Consider the following 14,294-nt stretch of genomic DNA (forward strand, 5'->3'; position numbering starts at 1 on the left):
AATCACAATTTATAAATCATTCATATTTAAGACCTTAAGACAATGCAGTACATCACACAGTGTAAGGAAGGTTTTTCTCAGATAGTTGTGCATCTTTTGCAATTTGAAAGTAAGGCTACTTACTACCATTTGCTATCAATGCTTGGTATTCTTGGTTGTCTTCTAGCAAAAAAATGAAATTTAAAGTTTAAAGTTAGAAGGGATATATGTTAGAGAAGGTCATTTTTAGCACTAGTTTCAGCATTGTTCAACCCTGAAAAATGTTTTTGCTCCATACTTGTAGAGATTTGAAAGGTGACCTTAACGTTTTTTTTGCTTTTTAATCCTTGTACTCTGGGGTTACACCACAAAAAAGGAAAACATCCAAAATACCACTGAAAGTCAAGGTCCCTTCCAGTTTCGTGCAAAAGTTCAGGAATGTAATAATTCTGGTTTTATGTGACGTAAAGAAAATAACAAAACTAAACCTTCCCCCTCCATTTCGAATACACTGGAATAATGATTTGGTAATAATCCCTATGAAATTTAAACAACTCTTTATATTGACGTAGATGACATGATAAAACTATTAAAAATTTCCGGTATTATTGTAGAATTACAGCACATCAATGGTTTGTCTATACTTAGGATAATACTTAAACCGAGGTGCTACATAAGTAATGTTTTTATTGTAGTAGAATTTTGTTCAAGTCCAATTTTGTAAAACGTCCAAGGAGGTGAATACTTATGATAGTCTCTGTATATAATATACTGTATGTATTGTATATATGCCTACTTTACTTGGAAAACACTTCCCACACAGTTCCAGCAGTGCAGAACCTTGAGCGTGACCATCTAAACTTAATAGAAAATACTGAAGATTTAGACTGAATCTCTGAGCATTGTGTTTGAGGTCAAATGTCTAGGATCTTCATTTTTTTTTCTCAGATGAGCATCTTCAAACAAGATGAGAACACTTGAAGTCTATAATGTACTTGATGCTGTTTTTAATTAAACTCTGCATCTTTCAATTTATAGGCTCTTGTATAATTTCATGTCTTCACTGAAAATCTTCCTTAATAATCAACACGTATTTAGTTTTGGCATGTTGAAAGACAGCGGATTCATAAAGATCTTGTGATCCTAAATATGTATATCAAAAAGAAGTACAAGTTGAATATAGTTTTATTTTTTCTAAAATGCTTAAACATAAAACTCCACAACTTAAGAAATGAGGAAATCTGAAATATTTAGTAAGCTGTAAACATTTTGAAGACCTTTTTGAGATTGAACTGATATAAATGCATCTACTGCTTTCCAGTACTGAAAATGGTTCACATATGAAAGTTATTAATAATAATAATAATAATAATTGCTTACACTTATATAGCGCTTTTCTGGACACTCCACTCAAAGCGCTTTACAGGTAATGGGGACTCCCCTCCACCACCACCAATGTGCAGCATCCACCTGGATGATGCGACGGCAGCCATAGTGCGCCAGAACGCTCACCACACATCAGCTAGCAGTGGGGAGGAGAGCAGAGTAATGTAGCCAATTCATAGAGGGGGATTATTAGGAGGCCATGATTAGTAAGGGCCAATTGGAAATTTTGGCCAGGACACCGGGGTTACACCCCTACTCTTTTCGAGAAGCACCCTGGGATTTTTAATGACCACAGAGAGTCAGGACCTCGGTTTTACGTCTCATCCGAAGGACGGCGCCTGTTTACAGTATAGTGTCCCCGTCACTATACTGGGGCATTAGGACCCACATGGACCGCAGGGTGAGCGCCCCCCGCTGGCCCCACTAACACCTCTTCCAGCAGCAACCTTAGTTTTTCCCAGGAGGTCTCCCATCCAGGTACTGACCAGGCTCACACCTGCTTAGCTTCAGTGGGTTGCCAGTTGTGAGTTGCAGGGTGATATGGCTGCTGGCCATATTAAATGCATAACTGATGGTTCTACCACTTCAGGTTGCCATTCCACTGTGCATTGTCTTAACTGGATTAATTCTATTATGATTTGGGACTCAAGTCACAGTATGATACTTTGTGCTCCAGAGATAACCTGAGTTATGCAGATTTATTCAAGCTCTGTCGAGTGCTTTATTGATATCACACTGACAGATTAACAGCCATTATGACAGACGAGCACACTCCATTACTCTCGTCCTTCTTTAATGATGTAAGCCTAAATGGCGTTATATTAAATGTTGTTGAATATCTTTTTTTCTCACAAAACACTCTTTCCTGTTTCAGCTCCCGCAGTAATGTTTTCAGTTCAGACTCTGCTGATGAAAGCAAAGAGTAAGTTTTTTTTTTTCCTTTTTCATTTTAAGCTTTTGGGCAATGCAATTCAAGCCAGACTTCACTGACAAGCGAGGACAGCTGCTTCGTTTTCACATTTGTGTGTGTATACTGCCTTGCAAAAGTATTCAGAGCCTTGCTCAGTTTTCATATTGTTGCTTTAAAGCTGAAGTCAAGGCACTTTGACGTAGCAATTAGTATTTGATATGTACACAACCTACTTCAGAGATTCAAAACAAAAAAGGAATTAATATGAAGGAAAAATGGAGCAGTCATGATTGCATAAATATGCAAACTCTTTACTGTGGCAAACCTAAATTTAGTACACAAAATTAATTCTTATTATAATCAATAGTCATCTGCATGATTTCAGAATACATGCATTTGTTCCTGTAAGGTTCTTCAGTAAGGTAGTGAATTTCAATTAAAGTTTGAACCATGAAAACCATGAAGCTTTCAAAACAACTCTGGGATACAGTTATATAAAGCCACAGATTAGGGAGAAGATGGAAAAAAATCAAAGACCTTTAATAACTCTGAGCAAGGTGTTGTCAGGTTAAGGATACCACTGTAAAGCCACCTGTGATCCAACATAGTGCATCAGTCACTCACACCATTATGTTATAGATCTGCTTCTCATCACCTGGAACTTGGAAGCTTGTCAAAGACTGACGAGAACGTATATGGAGCAAAGTATTGGCAAATGCTAGAGGAAACTCTGCTTCATACCTATCTGTTCATACTGGGACAGAAATTCAGCTTTAAGCAGGACAATGACCCAAAGCACTGGAATGGCTTAAGAATAAGCAAGTAGATGTCCTTGAGTGGCCGAGTCCTGACTTGAATCCTATTGAGAATGTGTGGAAAGGATTAAAAACTGCTGTCGATAAGCGATCCCCAAGCAACTCAAGAAAATCTGCCAAGAAAAACAGGCAAAAATTGCACCACAACTGGTAGAACTTACCCAGAAACACTTGTGGCTATACATTTCTGCCAGAGAACTCTCCCACCAGATATCAAGTCTGAATACTTATGTAATCAACATATTTGTTTTTTTCTCATTAGTTGTTGTTAACATTTACTGCCCTTAGAATTCTTTATTTTGAGCTTTCAGGTTTTGAATAACTTTTTTAAAAACTGCATTATTTTATGATTTTTTAAAATGGGACTCCAGAGGAAGGGTCTGGCTACAGTCACAAGGCACTGTACAGTTCCTGTGTGCTTCTGCATATAGGGTGTTCAACAAAGAACTGTTTTTTTTTTTATATTCACATAATTTGCTTTAACAGCTGTGGGATTTGCCCCTTGTATATTTTTAACATTCAAGAAAAAGTGATTGCGAATCAGTTATATCCAAAAAAAGTCATTTCTTGCAGACTGCCGTGAAATTATATTTCATTTATTTATAGACTCACCTATTTCACAGACAGTCAACATGTTAAACCCAAGAAAGTACCCATTATCAGCTGTGCTGTATGTCAGGTTTATTTTTTTAATCAAATAGGCGAACATAAAATCTATGAAGGGTGTAATGATGAACATTTTCTCACGACACCTGCTTGAGGGAAAATGTCCCTCCATAATGAGTCATTTTATCTAAACAGAGTAGTCTTTTTCACCAATTATTCACAAGCTTTGGTAGAAGGTTATTGTATGACTTATGTATTTATGCATCTCTCCTTCTCTACTTACGATATAATGTTAAGCAATAAACTGTTCATTGAAGCATGCAAAAGAGCTGTACTTTAAAGTGCTGCAGTGTATAAATAATTTTCATTGCAGCTTAAGCAGGAACAGAAGAAATTACTATTTTTATGACCTAAAATAGTATCAGCAAGCAGGACTTGAAACAGGTTTCTTTAGTATCTTTAGAGAAAATGAAAAGAAAATGGATTGAAAAAAGAAAGTGTCTTTCATTGCAGCTTAAGTAGTAACAGAAGAAATTATAGCCCGCCAAGACCTAAAACAGTATCAGCAAGCAGGACTTGAAACAGGATTCTTTAGTATCTTTAGAAAAAACGAAAAGAAAATGGATTTTCAAGTTCATTAGTAAATGCCAAGTGAATTCCATAGTCTTGCTGCTGAGGAGTAATATTACAAAAATTTAGAAATATAGTTTTCAAATATACATTTAGAAATATATATTGATGTCTTGCATTTATATTAATCAGAACTAACTCTGGATTAGGAATATAGTAACGTGACAAAATGTTTCTTTATAATTAGTGTGGCTGCAAACACTTAGGTGCAAGCTGTTAGTTCCTCTATGTGCTGTTGCTGTTCCATCTGGTTTGAGTATTACCTCCCTGCTTTTTCTACAGATGACAGTTAGAAAATTAATGAGTGCAGTGGCTTTGATCTGCAAATACATTAAGTACAGTACACATCGGTATTGATGCCAGTTGAGTAGCTGTTCAGTTTGGCATTGAGCCATTACTTACAAGGTTACTGGACATTTTCTCTGTACAGTACAGCTGTCATGCTGTGATCATTAAGACTCCATTATTCTTTTAAGTTGGTTAGTTAGAGCTATGCACGGTACCCTGTACGTAAGCTATTGGCAATTGAGAGCACACTGTGTGGAGCAGGTAAAGGTGGTGCATTTCTGCTGTCAGCAGACCTTGACAAGTAAATATCATCTGTCAGGGCACAGGGGAGGAAAACTCCTGGTTTGTTTGGTGATCATGTTGATGTGTTTTGGAGAAAATCCATAAGTAAATGCCACAGTGCGTTTCAGTTTGCAGAGATTTCCATATGCTTTTGCAAAATAGTTGCAAGGTTTTTAAAAGGTCTGCATCAAATATTGCCTAGATTTAAAATATATTTCACCATCCTGCTATAATGGTTTAGACCCAGTGTGTGAAATACTGCATTTAATTCATTCTAAACCCTAAAGGTTCTAAAGGCTAGTAATACTCTTGTGAATGTGAATTAAGTGTCTGTGTAATCCATACAGTAATATGAAGTTTTTATCCCCTCCACTTTACATTATCACTTGGTTTGGAAAGCTTTTTGGTCCTTTGCAGTTTTATATCCTTTTCTGAAAAATACTGAGACTGTGGCAAGACTTTTAAATGGGAATTTTAACTGGAATCTTTGCACCATTTGGTAAGACTTGTTAAATTAGCTGAAATGTTTTGTAATTGCTTTTTAAGTAATCTGCTTCACATTCCAATTAGTTTTAAAACAAAGTAGTCATAAGTATTCAATGTTTGAAGATGAATTATTATACTACCAGGTGTTAGCTATTATCCTGAAACGACATCTGTGAAGGAACTACCCCTTTCAAATTCTGAAAAAAATAATTCTGGTGCATAACTGTTTTATTTAAAATGGAATCAACAGAGTATTATATCCCAAAATACACCTTATGAAAAATACATTACTGTCAGTCTTTTTTAACTGAATTGTGATTCTGTGTAAATATTTTAATTGTGATAAACATTTCTCTGTTTTCTTACTGTATCCTTCTTAGTTCTCATTTGTATGTGAGTGCAGTATCTGGTTATATGAGAGCTGAGAATTAAAATGGAGGCCAGCCCATTCTGCAGTGTTTGTAAAGAAAGCATGTTCATTCAAGGTGAAGGAGAGACCAGATCAATCATGTCTGGAGAGATTGTTATCAATGAAGAGGTCAAAGCTATAAGTCCAGCTTTTCTTTAAAAATACTTAAAGAGACTGTAATGACTACATAATGATACTGCATGTTACACTAAGCTTAACTGTATATTTGTGCATGTTCTTAGAATCAAAACCTAAATGATAGCATATACATTCATATCTCTTAAATACACATTTACATAGTCAACACTTTTTACATCTTTTAATTTTTTTTCTTTTTACAAATTTTGTATGTATACAGTAAATGTCATAGGCTGATACACACAGTTAATTAATTTAGCATGTCACTGGAAGATTCACAGTTCAGAATATTGATTGTCATACTTCACAAAATCTGCCAAGAGAACTGAGTTAGAATGCAGCACACAGCTGTAACCGGTGCCCCTGTTTATTTCTTAATACAAGATGACTTGCGTTAGATTGACTGAAATGCTGAATCAAAGGGGTTGTCATTCAGTGGGATTTGTGAGCAGATTTATTGAGAGTTTAAAATTGGGAATTATGTTAGCCTCAGAAACCTAAATCAAAGCCCATGATACTTATCCTTTTGTATGCGTCAGATTTAACCAAGCGTGTAAAAAATATTTTTCTCATGTCCTTCTGTGAGAAGCCCAGGCTGCTTAGGAACAAAAAATGTATGTGTGAAATTCCCTTTGAAAACAACTTCCAAAACCTTTTTTAAAGTGCTGTATTTCACTGTTGTGCCTGGATAGTAGCACATGGCCTTTATGGAATTGTGCTGAAAACATTGTAGTCATTTGGATATTCTTGCCTGTTTTTTATGGCTCATAAATTGCAGTTTAGGTAAAAAGGTAGGATATTACGTTTCAGAAAGTACAAGCACTGCTTCATGCCCCAATACACATAAAGCCACATACTCTTGACTCAGCAGGAAGCTTGGGACAAAAGAGGCATGAAAGTATTCAGAGTTTCACTGTTATCCAGATGGTTTGCCTGAGCAAACGTCAGAAATGGGATTGTGATCACGTAATTATGAATGTACAATAAGTAATTTTTGCACACTAAGGACCTCAAGGAGTCTTAGTTTGGCCTTGTAGTACTACTTAGTGTTAACGAAATACCTAGGGTTAATATTAAGTTTTGGAAAGTCCAGTTCTTTAGTGTAGCCAAGTGAACAAACGAACCCTTCCAAAATGTAATGCGTTGCAATTTGTCAATTTGTTTTGAGCATGCCTTTATGACATATCAATATCTGAGATGCAGTTTACAATTTAATGGCTTTAGCAGAGGAGAACAGAATGTTTTTTTATATATTACTGTACCTAAATATGTTTCAGTTTCCCAGCAGAAGCAAGTTATTAACTGACTGCTTGTAGACAGTCAATTTATATCCACTCATGCATTGAAAATATGCCACAGTTAATTGGGAATGAGATTGACTTCCCATGCATATAACTGCTACGATTTCATTTGACTTCTGTAGCCCAACGTGGGACAGATACTGATGGACCTTGGCCATCCAATTTCAAGAAAATAACAGATATGACTCACGAACACATACAGCATCAAGTGTTTTTTTTTCATTTGAAGTCTGGTTTCTTTTTAAATGGTACCATATGTGAAATTCTGTCAGTTTGTGGAACTTCCCTTGGGGTGTGTTAGCTGAGCTTTATCTTTGGAATATATATATTTATTTTCTGTTCTCTGTCAGGAGAAGAGACGTGCTCTGTCACTTGTTTCATGGTTTTTATTTTTCCTTCCAAGGAAGCATGCCTTTCACTCACTGAAAAACTCTTTAGTCGTCCATATGGTACGTTTCACTTGGCTACATTATAAGTGATACACAGGTAGTGTTACTTTAATTCCGCGAACTGAGCATGGTAGCATGTCAATTTATTTTTGTGACCTCATGTTCTAATGTTCTCAGATGTTCTAAGAACCTTAATAAATAATGTTATTGATTTTTTTGGGTTATTTGATCAGAATGAGTTTAATCTTGTTCAGTACACTGCATATGTCGGCAGGGATCTCTCGTGACTCAGTTTATACAATGTGGGAAGGGTAGGAAGTCTGGCAAAACTGTTTAGAGTGATGAACTCCTGGCTTCAAAAGTTCTTTTTTTTTGTCAAATAAAGGTTTAAGTTACAAATTTCTGAATAAAATAAAACTTACTTTTAATTTAAAAATGCTCTTTGGGTCCAAAAAATCATTGTAAATGTAATTTTACCCTTTTCATTTCTAGAAAAAGTAGGATAACAAAATAAAGTGAAGATTCAGTTGGTGAATTGAGCCATTCTTTATACAAGTATATGTGTAGTTATAATATGCCAATATGCATAAGTGTAGCTATTTGTTGTGTTCTCTGGCAATATGCTGTCTCTTCAACTATAGGTTCACAAGGCTTATGTGGGTGGTGAAGATTGCGTGCAGTAGACAACAGATTTACAGAGTTCTCGTACTGTGATCATCTTGTATTTGACCGTTTTGTATTAGCAATTTTGCTAATATCTGTGAATTTTTCCCAAGGTGAGATTTTGTCGTCGCAAACGTCTTCCACGATACTGTTTTACCGTATTATTTTAATCTGCTCTTATAAATGTATACACACAATACAAACTAAAACCCTTTTCAAACTTCAATGGAAAATAAATAAGCAAATTGTATGTGATACTGTATCAGACCTACAACAAATTACTTTATTAAGAGAAAAATAACAGAGCTTGAGTAGTTACATGACTGGTTTAAAATTTTAAAATAATCTTGGAATATTTCTAGTTACTGCTTAAATGATTGAATTCTCTAGTCAGCCTTAATTTGCCTAAAATTGTCATTTAGCATTTTTACACAGTGATATGTCTAATTCATGTCATAAGCAGCTGATGCAAGAATGTGTTTCATGATTGTCTTATTTTCCTCTGCAATTAGCATTTATGGCAAATAGTTACCATATTTTTTAAGCATCTAAATTATGACCACAAAAAGCTGCACATTGGTTTTTCATTTGGTACTAAATTTAATAAAGCTAATGTAATTGTTTGTATATCTTCAAGGAAAGAAGATGCTTTTATCTGTAATATTATGTTATTTTAATTAGAGCAGTGCTCAAGAGTTTGTACACTGTTTGCAAGTGAAAATATTACCAATCTCTATATACAGTACAGTATATTAAGTAACACACACTTACACTGGATTGCAGATGGGAGGGTTACTTTTGAATAACTACTGCCAAATAATTACTATTGAATAACTACTTTTTGAATAACTTTTTTTATATGTTTCACATTTAGATTTTTTACTTGTGATGCCATAAACAGCAATTCAAATATTTGATTACTGTGTTCTTGAGTAGAAATAACTACGCCACCCTCCAGATTGTATTCCCTTTTACATAATATTTTATTTTTAAAGTACCAGATGAGAAAGTACATTTTTAATTTTTCTTGTCTGACCGAATTCAAGTAATTTGAGCGTGGAGCTGCGTCAGAGTGCTTTGGCTGCCAAGGAACAAGTAAAGGTTAATTCCACGCTGAAATGTTGAAAGAAAAAATGCAATGTTTCGGCTGTTAAGCCTTCATCAGTTGTCACACCTGAAATGTCTTTTCTTTCTGATTTTCAGTGTGGAATTAACATGTATTTATTGATTTAATCTAATCCCAGTGCTGTCTTTCTTGCACTCCCTATGTAATAATATTTTATTTTCCCTGTATCTTTTGTTTTACTTTACATTATACTTTGCAGTTCATAATCCAAAGAATAAGAGAAAAACACAGGGTCCCATAGTGAGGCCAGTGAGTTGTGAAAAAGTATGTCTGCATTTGTTATAAAGTAATTTGCAATATGGTGCAGGATTCTCTAACGCTTTTTGTGGGATAATCAACTTCCATGGATTTTAGACTTCCAAGCAGAGTGCATTATATAGAGTCCTTGATGACTTCCTGAATTTCTCTTTTTTGCCCCTTAGAAGTGAGCATTATTATTACCTGAAGCTTTACAGAAAAGTAAATGAATGCAGCAGTAAATCTGTAGGAGCTGCATGATTTGAAAAATATGTATCAGACAAGGTAAAATTAATAATTGGCAGAAGTGTCCTGATTTTCAAGACTAAATCCTTTTTCCCCATGTTATGGGACAATTTATAGTGTCTCAGTTATTCCACTTGAAAACAAATGGGATTTAGGCAGATTATCATTGAGAAACTGGGTTGCTTTGGAGTTAATTACAGTAGGTTCAAGGAAAACATGATTGTCCCAGTCCTTTTGCACCTCGATAAAGAATACACAGCCAGCGAAAAAATAGCATCATAAAGTGCCCTTTTGATTTCTAATCTTTACACTTTTCTCATTAATCATTGAAAAACTGAGACTGGGCCATGTGGTCCCTTTATGGAAGTTGACCATTTACTGTTTTTCATGCAATGGAAATAGGTATTCAAAAAATAATAATCACAATACTCACAAGAAAAGAACAAAAATAATAATCACAAACAGCTTTTTGTTATGTATGAATTTTTACTTTTATTTATACAACTTGATCAAATACAATTAAACATTACTTCTTGGTATGATGGTGCAGGTGAAACTGGGGTAGTTTTCCTTTGTATTGATCCCAGTGGGAAACGGGATAAACTACAAAATATATTTCAAATTCTCAGATCATTAGAGAACGTGTAGCAGCCATATTTTAGTGTCTGAATAAAATCAATTCTACCAGTCTGTGTCAGGTATCAGTGCAGACCGAGCCAGCTTACCGCTTTCAATTTTAACCTTGTGTGAAAACTGGTATAATTTCTCATGTTCCTAGTTTAAAAATATGACATCCAGTCCTGGCAAATAAAGGAATGCAGTATAGCAGTACAGCATATATAGTTACTAGTGTAACTTATTTTGATTAATTGGAAAAGTTTCACATGAATGTTTTAGTCTGAGCCAAATAAGACTCGTGCATTTACCTTTTGGAGTCATCACACAACCTGGCCCCAACTGTAGTCAAGTCATACCAGATAAATCCTGAATTTAGTGTAAAAAGGATTACAAAATGTACAGGATGAATCTGTAACAAATTTTAATTGGCAAATGGAAGCTGTTTTCCAAGTTGTTGTGGGCTTGGTGAAATTTTAGTCTTGCAGTGGAACCCTTTTTCATAGGTGCTTTGTCATTATGCTGTGTGCTTCATGCCAGCTATAAGTTGAACAAATGTTTTGGTGAATTAGATATTGCAAACCTTTGAATCCGCCTAGCAAAATCATTACATTTAATTAAGTAGTTTTGTAGTCTACAAATTAAGTACTATTAGTTTGCAAATAATGTGGAAATAATAGGTGAATTTGGAACAAAGAATCTCTTAAAACTATGGCTTCAGCATGACCATCAATACTGGCTTCCAGTGAAGTTATTCTCAGGTCATAAAACACTGAGTGGTTTATCTCCTTATTATTTTAAGGATTTAATGCTTGTGTATAATCTAGAATTAATTCGTGCTCTGCCTCCACACAGTGCAGCACCACATCTGTGTAGCTCACTGCACAAATCCATTTGAGTCTCTGCAACAGTTAACCCTTTCATAATTTGCTTAAAGACCTATCTTTTGAGTAAATCTGGGGTTTGACTAAACCGATCTGTTTTTTTTTTTTTTCGTTTTTGTTTATTTAACATTTTATTTCTCTGCTGTAATGTGGTGCAGCATTCTGAGTTTCTAGAAAATACCTCATCCATCAGTGCAGTGTTTTATGATGGTACAACTTTGATCCAGGTTTTGCCATTTTTTATAAATGATCTTTTTTGGCTGCCTTTGTTGAGCTTGTTTTGTTTTGTTTCCAGCTATATCAGTATAATGTCATAAAGGTTAAAAGAGAAGCTAACGCTCAGGCCTCCAGTGAATGTCCACTGAGAGCATGCATAAAACTGACATCCAGGGGTTAAGGAACAGTGACCTGCCAAAAATAAGACCAATAAAAAAGTTTATTTGCCCGCTGAAAATATAATGCAGTCACATAATTTACTCTTTTTAACAAACCCCCTTTTTTCCACTGTTATTCAGAATGTTTGGGTTCGGTTTTGGCATAATTACGGTGGGCTTTGTATTGGATCTTACAGTAGTATCTAGTGAGTCTAAGCAACTTTGATGAATTTTGCTGTTTGATAGGGGTTTCTATACCTGGGTGTTGGGCCTATAGGAGTAAAAGGTCCAGAGTGCTGTATCTGTGTTGCTGTCTAGTTTTAAACTCTGTATAATTAATGTTCCGTGTAGACAGATGAGCCACCTTCTTGATGAGTATGCCAGAGTGTGTCAGTCTGGGAATGCATATACCTTTAGAATTACAGGAGGAAATCCTTTGGCAGGTTTGCCAGGTCTTCAGTGGGTAATCACAAATCGCAGTACCTACACTGAAGTTCATTTTAGAATGTCAGGGGAGCAGTGTAGATATTTCTAAAGTATATAAAGGTCAATGTTTTGAATCATTTAATTTACTTGTGAGTATTATACAGTGAATATTATTTAATAAATGCCCTGGCAGTGACTGCTTCTTTTTTGACCTTGCTCATTCCTGTACTGCCAATGTGATATATCTAGGTTATTCTGTCAGTTTCCCTTTGTTCAGATATTTAGGATGAAATCATAATCAAATTGTAATTTTCCAGGCAGGATGTATTAGTTATTGAAGCATGTTTGGGTGTTAGTCAGAAATGACAACAGCTTGAATACATGCTGTTACAAGCAAATTACGAACATTAGACTGCATTCCTAAGAAAAGAAGCAGTTCAAAAATATTTAACCTAATCGATTTTTTGCACATATTTAATGTCATCTCTAATTTTTGTAATAATACTGTTTCCTCACAGTTTGAAGGGTTTTAATTTTTATCATTTACTGTATGATGGAGAGGAGGATTCAGGTGAAGTGCTTAAAAGGGCACTTAGAGCATTGTGCATGTGGTTTTTAAATGAGATAATGGACCAAAAAGCTTTAGCCCAGCTTGAAAGGAGCCGTTATGCTCATTCATATATAATTTGATCAGTTTTTTTTAGTAAGTAAAACAAATTCCAATATGCAAGGGAATGGAGGGGAAATCTGGGTCACATTTTACCCTTTAACTAACAACCGATGAACAGTCCCTTTATGGCACCATGTTGTGCATATCAAACATTTTGTTTTGTCCATGGTGTCTTTTTTATGATCTGAAGACATCTTTAAGGAATACAAACAAATCTTGTACAAGGCTGGGTTACGAAGTATTTTGACCTTTTAATAGAAGGCCTGGGTTCTGCCCATGGCTGAAGCTTTTTGTGTCAGAGTGGAGTGTGGGAATCGGGAACAGGAAGAACAGAGTCCCTGCAGAAAAGCAAAGCTGGCTTATCCTCCTCCAGTATCCTGAGATGACATATTATCCGATCTGTCTCACAAGAACCTTGGTCTGTTCCAAAACCAGAGCTTGTTCTATAGATTAGTGGTCTTGGTCCTGGAAATAGCTGTATGGCCTGTAGTCACAGGAGTAGTCCCTGACAGGAAATACGAATTATAAGCATTATGAAGATAAGCAGCTACCACAGCACGAACAAATAATGTGCACCCTCAAGTGAGATTTGCAGTTATACTATGAAGGAAATTGACAAACTTCCCATAGCATTCAGGTGAGCAAGAGCAACTTTAGGTTTTCAAATAGTGAGTTATGGAAAGAATGTTCTTGTATATTAATGGAAGTTGATTGGTGTATTGGTGGCTGAATGCCTTTTTGTTTTACAAACATTATGTTCTTGTTTATTGTTAACACAAACTATATCATAGAAGAAATGACCAGACACAAAGTATCTACTGGTCTTGTGGCACGATCATAGAAATCTTCTATTATTCAAGCGTCGGTCAAGGGATTTTGTCTGATGTATATCAAACTCTGTTACAGCAATTTTGGAGAAACGCCCCCCAGGAAACGGAAGATCTGTAGGGCCACAGAGGGACCTTTCATCCAGAACCCAAAACGGACTAAAGAAGAAGAGCCGAAGAGGAAATAAGATTGCAAACGGGAATGAGACTTCTCAGACTGGGAAGGAAATCATTTTCGTCAAATATGTTTTTCTTTTGTGTATACGTAGTCAATCAAACCTTTTGTTTTTGTTAAACATGTTGATGCACATTTCTTATGATTTTATTTAAATAACGTTTTTATTTGTTGCACATTTTCAGTTTGAAATGTTCATTAAACAGCTCTAAATACATTGCAGCTTTATTTCAGATCATTGCACATCTGCAGTTTACATTTAAAATCCAAAGAGTGGCATTCTATTATATTCAGGTATACCAATAGAAAATGTTTGTGGTATGAATTAAAAAAAAATACAGAATCATTGTTTTCATCATGTGCTCCAGCCAGTACCAGTGCTAGCACACAGATGAACTGTGATGTGTAGCAGTCGTTGCCGTCCTGGAGAAA

The 14,294-nt window shown here is 35.4% G+C and overlaps 1 protein-coding gene across 2 annotated transcripts in view; it reads left to right on the forward strand.

The window, feature by feature from the left end:
• The window catches only part of rad18 (RAD18 E3 ubiquitin protein ligase), a 60,182-nt gene extending 46,103 nt beyond the window's left edge, over positions 1-14,079 (forward strand). The window contains exons 12-13 of one of the 2 annotated variants that reach the window (XM_015347321.2): positions 2,240-2,287; positions 13,767-14,079. In XM_015347321.2, the coding sequence (XP_015202807.2) occupies positions 2,240-2,287; positions 13,767-13,875 (157 nt within the window). In that variant the 3' untranslated portion in view covers positions 13,876-14,079. The remainder of the gene's footprint in view (positions 1-2,239; positions 2,288-13,766) is intronic. The other variant, XM_015347322.2, reaches the window with a different exon arrangement.
• Positions 14,080-14,294: the final 215 nt, after the last annotated feature.

Source organism: Lepisosteus oculatus, chromosome 4 (genome assembly GCF_040954835.1).
Source record: "Lepisosteus oculatus isolate fLepOcu1 chromosome 4, fLepOcu1.hap2, whole genome shotgun sequence".
Lineage (NCBI taxonomy): Eukaryota > Metazoa > Chordata > Actinopteri > Semionotiformes > Lepisosteidae > Lepisosteus > Lepisosteus oculatus.